The 9,472-nt window shown below is 63.0% G+C and overlaps 1 protein-coding gene across 8 annotated transcripts in view; it reads left to right on the top strand.

The window, feature by feature from the left end:
- Positions 1 to 9,472, top strand: part of ATP2B2 (ATPase, Ca++ transporting, plasma membrane 2) — a 198,404-nt gene that overhangs the window by 146,559 nt on the left and 42,373 nt on the right. For 4 of the 8 annotated variants that reach the window (XM_012732135.1, XM_004692376.2, XM_012732134.1 and 1 more), the window contains exons 4-8: positions 219 to 476; positions 1,323 to 1,448; positions 3,641 to 3,766; positions 5,287 to 5,319; positions 6,324 to 6,383. In XM_012732135.1, coding sequence (XP_012587589.1) covers positions 219 to 476; positions 1,323 to 1,448; positions 3,641 to 3,766; positions 5,287 to 5,319; positions 6,324 to 6,383 — 603 coding nt within the window. The remainder of the gene's footprint in view (positions 1 to 218; positions 477 to 1,322; positions 1,449 to 3,640; positions 3,767 to 5,286; positions 5,320 to 6,323; positions 6,384 to 9,472) is intronic. The other 4 variants (XM_012732138.1, XM_012732139.1, XM_012732140.1 and 1 more) reach the window with 2 other exon arrangements.

A 9,472-nucleotide genomic window follows, 5' to 3' on the forward strand; every position in this document is an offset into this window, starting at 1 on the left:
GTGAAGCAGTCTGAGGCTGCTGACAGTCCCAAGGAAGTAAGGGGAGAAGCCCCCGTGCAGAGAGGGTGGGCGCCCCCTGCGTGGGGCGGGCGTCCCACGCAGGCACAGAACGCGCCTGCCACCAGCAGCACGTTGTATCCGGCAGAGCCGGCTGGAGTCCGGGCCGGGCGGTCGCTTCCGCCTGGCTGACCCTGCTCTTCTTCCTCTGTTCCCTGCAGGATGTGCGACAGCCCAGGGCGGGGCAGAGGATGAGGGGGAGGCCGAGGCAGGCTGGATCGAGGGCGCCGCCATCCTCCTCTCCGTCATCTGCGTGGTCCTGGTCACGGCCTTCAACGACTGGAGCAAGGAGAAGCAGTTCCGGGGCCTGCAGAGCCGCATCGAGCAGGAGCAGAAGTTCACCGTGGTCCGGGCCAACCAGGTGGTCCAGATCCCCGTGGCCGAGATCGTGGTCGGGGACATCGCCCAGATCAAGTATGGTGGGTGTCCCCGCCACGGAGCCAGCGTCAGAGCGCGGGCGTGGCAGGCAGGCAGGCCCAGAGCGCGGCCCGGGGAGAAGGTGCGCCCCTGAGGCCGGGCCTACGCCGGCCGTCTTCGGAGATTCTTGGGGAGGCGGGAGGCTACTTCCTGGAGGGGGGAGGATTCCAGAATCCCTCTAAAGCAGAGATGGCCACCACTGTCCAGACTGCTACCGCAGCAGACATTATTAATCAATCACAGCTCAACGCCTAGAACCAGCCTCTAAAGACCGCTCAACAAGACACTCCGAAGACTAAATGGTTTGAATTAATTTCCCACCCCTGATGTGAACTCCTGAGAATGCTCCCAAGGTCAGGAAACCATTAGAGGGAGTAGATGTGGGTGAGAGGACATTCTCGCCTGGGACCCCACCGTGGAGAAAGTGCAGGCTGGCACCAAAGGCATGTAGAGGAGCTAAGTCCTGGATAAGCAGGGGCAGAAGATGGGGGAGCTTGGCGTGTTCCTCCTCACTCAGCCCAAAGGGGCTGTTTTCCCCTGATAAGGAGCCTGCTTGAGGTCTCCTCCACCCAACGAATCCCTTCCAAAAGGATTTCCCCCTACCACCCTGAAGACCAGACAACAAGAAATTAAGAAAACTGGGCCCCCGATCCAAGCCAGAACACTCGGCAGACCGAAGCATTTTGCGGCGCCTCTGGGCGGACTGCTGGGTCCTGCCGTAGCCTGCCCCGGGCGCCAGATGGGCGCACCTAGCACCTGCGATGTGGCTGGAACTCCGGGAACCGCGATGGCGCCCGTCCCAGGTGTGCGGGCCGAGACCGTGCTGACTGCGCCCTTCCTCCCTCCAGGCGACCTCCTCCCCGCCGACGGCCTCTTCATCCAGGGCAATGACCTCAAGATCGATGAAAGTTCGCTGACGGGAGAATCTGACCAGGTGCGCAAGTCCGTGGACAAGGACCCCATGCTGCTGTCAGGTGAGCTGCGGCCCAGGATGGGCACACACCCCCGCGGGGCCTGCTCCTCAGGGTTGGGGTGCTGGGTCCCCCTCACGAGGCCAGAAGATCTCTTAGGCTCCGGATCTGCGCCAGTTCCGCGCCAAGCCAGCACCCCCTCCCTCTCCCCGGGGAACACGCACTGAGCCTACTCTGCTCAGCGCTGCTGGGGCAGGGGATGGCGCCGGGGTGGACGAAGGACCCTGCCCTCGGGGGACTTACGACCTAGTGGCTTGGTTTGGCGAAGTCAGTCATGTAAACCCCTTCTCGCGAGGGCAAAGAATCAGTCAGGGGCAGTGACTTTGGGCACCGGCTGCGTGCGGGGCCCTGGCTTGGTGCTGGGGGTAGCGGTGACTCAGGCACAGGGGTTCCAGCCTGGAGCAGCTCGCGTGCACCGGGGAGAGTCGGGCAATGTGAAAATTCCAGAAGGGCGCAGGGTGCCATGGGAAGAGAGCAGGGCCGTGAGGCACGTGGCTGGGGAGGGTGGGAGCCCTCGTGGGAGCCGAGAGCCGGGTGAGCTGAGCAGCCGGCCAAGAGCAAGTGCAGAGGCCCAGAGGCCGGACGGTGCTGGAGCGTCACAGCAAGAGGGGGCGGTGCCGGGCCAGACGGCGGGCCTCCCGGCGGGGCCCGGAAACCTCCGGAGCTCGTGGAAAGCCGAGAGGCCCTCTTGGCACTTAGCACCGCAGGGGAGCTCCTGGGTTTACCCGGGTGACCTCAAGGCCCTGTCCTTGAGAACAGTGGCCAGTAGGGTGATCTGGGAAAGTTTAAGGGAGATGCTGGACAGGGCAGAAGGTTCCAGACAGTTTGGAGAAGGATGAGGCGGGCCACGGGACTGGAAGGAGGCTGGGGAAAAAAAAGTTCAGATCACTGACACAGCATTTGGAGGCAGAACCCAGGACCCCCAACTCCCACCATGGCCTCTGACCCTCAGGACCCCGCCTCTCCATCGGTTAGACGGGGCCAGACCAGTCCTCAGAAAGATGATGCCTCTCCAGTGCTCAGGGCACAAAGCCCCGTCCCCCAGGACGGCAGCGGCCAGGGCAGAGATGCTGTCGCAAGCCAGCAGGAGGGCGCAACGCTCGCTGCAGGGGACCCAGGAGCCCACTGTCCCGAGTGACCACTGGCCGGCACGTGCAGTCCGTCCGGGGCCTGTGAGGCCTGAGCACACCTCAGACCAGCCTGTGCTTTTCTGACTTTGCATCTCACCTGCCCCAGGTGGTCTTGAGCAGTTGCTCTCTGAGCCTGTTCAGGGCAGGGGCCTGCCTTGCAGGAGCAACAGAACCCTCTTCTCAAATGACAGCTGACGTGGCAGCCTTAAGATGAATGAAAGTGAAACCACTCTTACCAGACACCCCTCATCCCTGTGCCTTAGGGCCCTACCTGCAGTTGAAAGAATCCCAGGGCCCTTTGGAACCTGGTTTGAGAAAATTAAAATTGTAGGGAAGAGGCTGTTGACTTGCAGTGCATCGTGGAGCACTGGAGTCCGTGAGTAACACCAGCACTCTGGACAGACCCTCGAAAGCATAGAATGAAACGCATGGGACCACAGAGGCGCCAATTATTTTTAAAGCGTTAAAGCGATAGAAACATAAATGTATGGCATGCAGCCTACATGCTTCTTTGTTAGCACAGCCAGTAACAGTTCAGCCGCCAAATCAGTAACTGCGTTAGGGACATCGACAACAGCTGTAACGTGAAGTGGAAAATCCGGGACTTCTGTGATGCATGTGATAGCATTGTGAGCCCTGCTCATGTGCCTGGGTTTGTGGCCTACGTTCACAGTGGGGAGAAATGTTATATTTCAGTTAAGCATGTGTGAAAAGAAAGAACAGATCCCAGTGCCCTGAATTCTTTCCACAGATCTGTGGAAAGGGGTGGACCCCATTAAGCTTGGTGTCTAGGGCTCAGTTGGCTTTCTTCGCTGCTCGCAGCATTAAGCAACATAAGGTTGGGTCCCAGATATTTGTCAATAAGAAGGCAGCATGGTCTGTGCCTGGCCTGTGTGTGTTGGGAGGGAGGGGGAGAGGGAGACAGAGAGGGTCCCACCACACATCTATAACTACAGTCAATGCGCAGGCCCTCAGCAGGAGCTGATCGGAGCTGAGTTCCTGCCTCTCCTTTGGGGAGAGAGCTTGAGCATGCAGTGGTGACTTGGCTTTTATCCCGTCCCACAGGGACCCATGTGATGGAGGGCTCAGGACGGATGGTGGTCACCGCAGTGGGTGTGAACTCTCAGACTGGCATCATATTTACCCTGCTGGGGGCAGGTGGCGAGGAAGAAGAGAAAAAAGACAAGAAAGGTAAGCTCAACCCCCTCACCAATCAAGAGGGGAGCTCTTAAGGCCACATTTTTTTGTTTGTTTATTCATTCACTCAACAAAATAGTTATTGAGTGGCTTTTATGTCCATACCCTGTGCCAACAGTCACCTCCTGTGTCCACGAGGTCTGGAGTGGGCCGGGAAGGCTCTATCTGTTACATCTAAAGGGTCTTGTCCCAGTCTCTGTCTCGTTCAGTCATGTCGTGGGCCCCTCCTTCCCACCACTCCTACCCAGGGCCAGGCCAAGAGTCCTGAGCACTTTGTTGAGCCTCTAACCTCAAGCATAACCTGATCTCATCATCATGCCAAAATCGAGTAGAAACCCCCACCTAGACCTATTCCTGCCACTTTTCTCATTTCCACTGAGCACAATTATAAACCCATCCAGCACAGGCTTGAGCAGAGGGGACTCTGGGGACTCTAGTGGCCATTGTGTGGCTGTAGGTCAGCTGCTGTGAGTCCCCTCTCCCATCCCTCACCTGGATTCTGTCACTTCCTCCCCCTTGGAAACAAGTATCCTTCTTCCCTGGGCTTCCCTCAGAGCGGCAAGCTGGAAGCCAGGACACCAGTGCCTCACAGAGCAGAGAGAAGGAGGCCCAGAAGGTGCAAGAAGCCCAAATCGCAGCATCAACCCCCAATCCTAGGCCTGGGCCTGCGGCCCCAGCAGAGCCGGCTCTCTGCCCAACGCCCATACACAGTCTTGGGACTCCCTTCCCCATCCTCTGTCTTTTGTCTTGCCTCCTGCCCCCACGACAGGCCCCACACCTCCCAGGCCTTCTTGAGTCCAGAGAAAGATGAGCCAGCAGGCCACTGTCCCTGAGTTTCAGGGGCAGCCTGCCCTTTCCAGCTGTCAGAGGCCAAGTGGGCACAGAGCCTGGGCCACGGCTGAAGGTCATTTGTTCCCAAGGATCTAACAGGATCCCCTAAGAACATGGCTGCCCCCACCCCAGCAGGAACAATGGCACTGAGCTATGACCTGGGGGGTTCGACCAGAGGCGGCAAGGGGAAAGCTGAGGTTAGCTGAGGACAGAGTCCTGACCAAGAATCCCAGAGCATGCCAGGGCAGTACCACACAATGACATGGAAACTGACCAGCTGTGGCCCCAGGCTGCAGGCAGGTGGACAAATGCGGGCAGTTGGGCAGGGTTCGGTGCCTTTGCTCATTTGCTTGACCCCACTGGGGCCTGGACGAGGGACAGAAGCAACAGGGACCAGACCCTGGGGACTGAAACGGCCAGTGGCAAGATGGGCCTTGACGGAGGAGTCAGTGCAAAGGACAGAGGGGAGACGCAGAGGGTCACCTCCACGTGCACAGCGGGGCTGGGCCCGGCCCCCGGCCCGGCAGCTCCACCAGGGACCCCGCGTAGGGCTCGCCAGCCAGGGGGCCAGGCCCAGGGTGACGCCTGCATGGGTCCTGTGTGTGCGCCTGTGCGCGCTCAGGAGTGCAGATGAGGTCACGCGTGCTTCTCCTCATTAACATGTCTCAAAAATCATCACACAGGTGTGAAGAAGGGGGATGGCCTTCAGCTACCAGGTACAGTAAGACACCCTTCAGGGCAGATGGGGCTTGCAGGACAGGAGCACACGGGTCCCTACTCGAGCCCACCAGTGCACGGCGGGAGAAGGCCAGCGACTGGCCCTCAGACCGTCCGCTGTGCCCCCCGGTGCCGCCAGCCCCACCGGACCCAGCAGCAACCTCTCTGCCTTTTGGCCCTTCCGGTGCTGGCTCTGCTGGTCACTTTCAAACAGCAGCGCCCCCCGCCCCCCGCGGCCCTCAGCCCCCAGACCCTCAGTGCAGTGCTTCACTCACCACCGTGTGGCCCCACGGCTCTGCCCCCTCACGCCCGGCAGAGCCCAGTCGCCCACAACCGTCCGCCTCACCGGCAGTGGGGGCTTCTCCCGGAACCCACTTCCCCACCCCGAGAAGGCACAAGAGGGGACTGCCGTCTCAGGTCCTGTTTAGTTTCCAGATTAAAACTCACGCTCCATGCCCAGGGCCACCTCTCCGGACATTGCGCTGAGGGCTGCCAAACTGACCTTCAGGGCACTCGTTAGCAAGGAGGTGGGGTTAGGCAGCGAGTGACCTGACGGGGCATGCATCCAGGTCACCGCCAGGGTCAGGACAGTGGTCCTGCCTGATGCCCACGTGGGGGCCAGTGCCCACGCTGCCCAGTGGTTGACTATCATGAATCGGCTCCTGGCCACAGGCCCCTGTGGCCCTGATGGGCTGCTGGTCAGGCCCGCCTCCTTGGTTGGGTCAGCAGGGCGCCCTGGACAGTGCCACCCCCACCCCAACCACGTTGATCATCCTCCATGTTCAGTCCCAGCGACCCTCCATGGCTGCGTGTCTCCCATGATGCCCTGGCCTTGCTCACCTCCCCCCACCCACCCACCCCCGCCACGGAGTTTCTTGATTTCCAACAGAGGTGTTCATTCAGACGCTAGGCCTGGTACCCCGCAAGTCGGTTCCCGTCCCCGCTGTCATTGCTGTTTTCTCCATCGTGACACACTGCATTTTCCATCCCTCCCACCCCACAGCGGCCGACGGTGCGGCAGGTTCAAATGCTGCAGATAGTGCAAATGCCAGCCTAGTGAATGGTACGTCTCCGACGGCGAGCTCTCGGTCTCGGGGGGATGGGCCTCTCTCCCCTGCCCCACGTCCGGGCTTGCCTGTCCCTGTCCTGGTCCACGCAGACCTCCGACGTGCATGGGCAGCTCGGGGACAGCCGTCCTCCCGCGAGGGCCAGCGCTTAGGAGAGGGCCAGGACCAGCCGCTGTGGCTGCCCAACCGGCCAGCAGAGCCCAGACAAGGGTCGTGCTGCGGGCTTCAGATTGGAAGAAGCTGCCCGTCCGGGGGCCCTTCCCAGCCATGGGAAGACGGCCTGGGGTCTGGACCTGGGCTGACCCTGGCATCGGGTCCCCAGGAAAGGCCCCGGCCCTGGCTCTGAAAGGCTGTGCAGGCGGGGCCCAGGCCAGGGGTCGCTCCTTGGCCGGCCTGTAGCATGGCTGAGCCACCGGCAGCACGTCTCCTCTTTCAGAGCGAACGGCAGGGGTTTGCTTGGGCTCAGGTCTCTTCCTGTCCCCCGCTGCGGACTGGTGTTTCTGGCTGCTGCGTCTGTCCTGAGTCTGCATCTCACGCCCTGGGGTGGAGCGGGGCGGCTGCCCCGTATCTGGAGGCTGCGTCCTGACCTCACTCTGCAGGAAGAGGCCATTCCCCGGCCTCCTCGCTTTCATGTTTCTGGTTTCTGTACTCTCCCACCTTCAGAGCCATCTGTTCACTCTCTTTCACCTCCCGGCCAGGCATAATCTGGCCCTGGCTGCTCCCGGACGGACGGCCGAGCGCCACCAGGCCCGGGCACGGGAGTCAGAGGGCGGGGAGAGCCTGCCCCCAGCACCGCCACTTTCGGGCACCAGGCTGTGGGTCTCTCACCTCCTCCCTACTGCTGGAAAACCCAAAGGCCTGCTGCCACCTCATCCTCCCACCCCTGCCCCGGGCCTCTGGCTGAGCCGCCAGGCTCAGAGCGACCAGATGGGCGCCCGGTGGATGTCCGGTCTGGGCCGGATGCGTCTGCAAGCCCAGCCTCCCCCCCAGCAGGGCTGATTCGGGGGTGGGCCTATTTCAGGAACAGGAGGGGAAGGGAGGACAGCTTGGGGTGTGGGAGGTGTCGTGCGCCGGAGGGGGTCATGCGTCATGCTGGGGGTGCGGGACAGCGGAGGTGGGCACCCCGGGGCGGGGAGGAAGGAGCCCGACGCGGAGCTGTCTCGGGGAGCGCGCGGACCTCACGCAGGCCGGCCAGTCCCAGGGGAGCGGGCGATGGCACCTGCGAGCTACAGCAGAAAACCCCAGGTACGCCCAGGAGACCTGGAGACGGCCCTCCCGACCTCCTGTGTGCCAGGCACTCGGCAAGCGTCTGCACTCTCCGTGCGGCTTCACCCTCACACCAGCCCTGTGGTGCAGACTTCTTTGGCCCGCGCGAAGGAGGCAAACGGAGGCCCGGGTCGCTGAGCCGCAGCCCAGGGCCACGGAGCCCGAGTCCGCAGGGCTGGCTTCTTCCCTGGTCGGGCTGAGCCCAGCCCGCCGTCTTCCTGGCCCAGGAGCTGCTGGTGTTCGTTCTAAGCGTCCCGAGGACACTAAGGTCTGTCCCCAAGAGGAGAATCAGGTTCTTCCTCATGCGGGACCTGCCAGGGCCGTGGTCTGAGCCACGCAAGGCTGCCCGGCGGGACTGGGCTGCAGGCCCTTCCTGGGTCAATCTTGGGGGGGGGTGCCCCCAACCGCTTCGGTATACTCAGCAGGACGGGAAGCTACTCCGGTCTCACAGAAGGGCAAGCGCCGGGGAGCTTGTTAGCCCTCAGAACCTCGGGCCCCGCCGACCGCAGCCCCGCCACCCCGCGGCCCCGCCCCGGGCCCCAAGACTCACCGTGGTGCATTGTGAGAAATGCATGAACCAGCCACCTCATGCCGCGAGCCACACAGAGTGTGGCCACAGACGCACGGCCTGCCGCCGCCTGGGGCCCGTTCAGGTGTGCGGGCCCCCTCGCCCCGACACCCCAGGGCGGTGTGTGGCATTCCCGAGCGGCCCCTGCGCTGAAGCAGGGCGCCACGGCCCCGGGGACTTCAAAGGCCAGGAGAGTCCGGGCGCAGCCGGGGCAAGGGACAGTGCCAGCGGTCTCTTTCCTCCTTCCCCTGGGCGAGTCGGGAGGACCTGGATCTGGGGGCCCCCCCAGGCGCAGGACGCCCCTGCCCCCCCCCCGAGAAACGGCACTGCGCATTCCGCTCAGAGGGGGTGCTCCCCCTGGCCTGAGGCCGCACCCCTCACCGGGCGGGACAGGGCCCAGGCCGCAGGTGGGATGTCTCGGGCCACTTCAAAGCACGCACTGGAGGCGCAGGTGGGCGAGGCGCCTTCTCCCTCCGGCCTCCCTCCCCGGAGCCTGCCGGTCGGCCCCATGGGGAAGCCTCCGCGTCCTTGCCCTTCACACCTCCGTCCCTCTGGCGCGCGAGGCCGCCGCCGCTTGCTAGGCCGAGGCCGGCGCCTGGCGTGGAGAGGAGCTCCCCCACCGCTCCCCGTCTGCTCAGCCCTCCACCCCAGTTCCCTGGGAACACCCTCCAGGCCCCGGGGTTGGGGTGCGGGGTGCAGAGCAGACCGCCCCTCCACGTTCCAGGGCCAGGCGAGCCCCTGCAGTGAGCCCCTCGTTTCTGAGAAACACCCCCGGAACACCCCTCCCGCCGTCAGACACGCGTCGGTGACTGTTTTTCTGGCCACACGGTCACTGTGCAAATAAAAGAGGAAATTGCTAGCGCAGGCCATGGCCGCATCTGATAACACGCAGCGCACATGAAGGCCTGGGGCCCGCTGAAACCAGCTGCCAGGGCCCCCTCGGGCTCCCCGTAGCCCCTTAGTAAAATTACGTTTGCTGGAAAAGCCTTTTTCTATTACGTTTTTCAACCCAGTCGAGAGAAATTGGCCATGAGCAGGGGACTCCAAACAGGGTCTCTGGCTCTGCGTGACCCTCTGCCGTGGGGGGCGGGGACCCCTCTCCCTCGGAGTGGCCCAGCGGCCGGTCGGCGATGCTGACGTCATGTGGGCGATGACCGCGCAGCTCAGCGCAGGGCTCACGGGGCCCCAGTGCGGCCGCCGCTGAGCCTCTGGCCTCGGTTTCCTCATCTGTAGCATGACACAGGTGGAAAC

The sequence above is a fragment of the Condylura cristata genome, unplaced genomic scaffold (assembly GCF_000260355.1).
Source record: "Condylura cristata isolate star-nosed mole 26May11 unplaced genomic scaffold, ConCri1.0 scaffold00033, whole genome shotgun sequence".
Classification (NCBI taxonomy): Eukaryota; Metazoa; Chordata; class Mammalia; order Eulipotyphla; family Talpidae; genus Condylura; species Condylura cristata.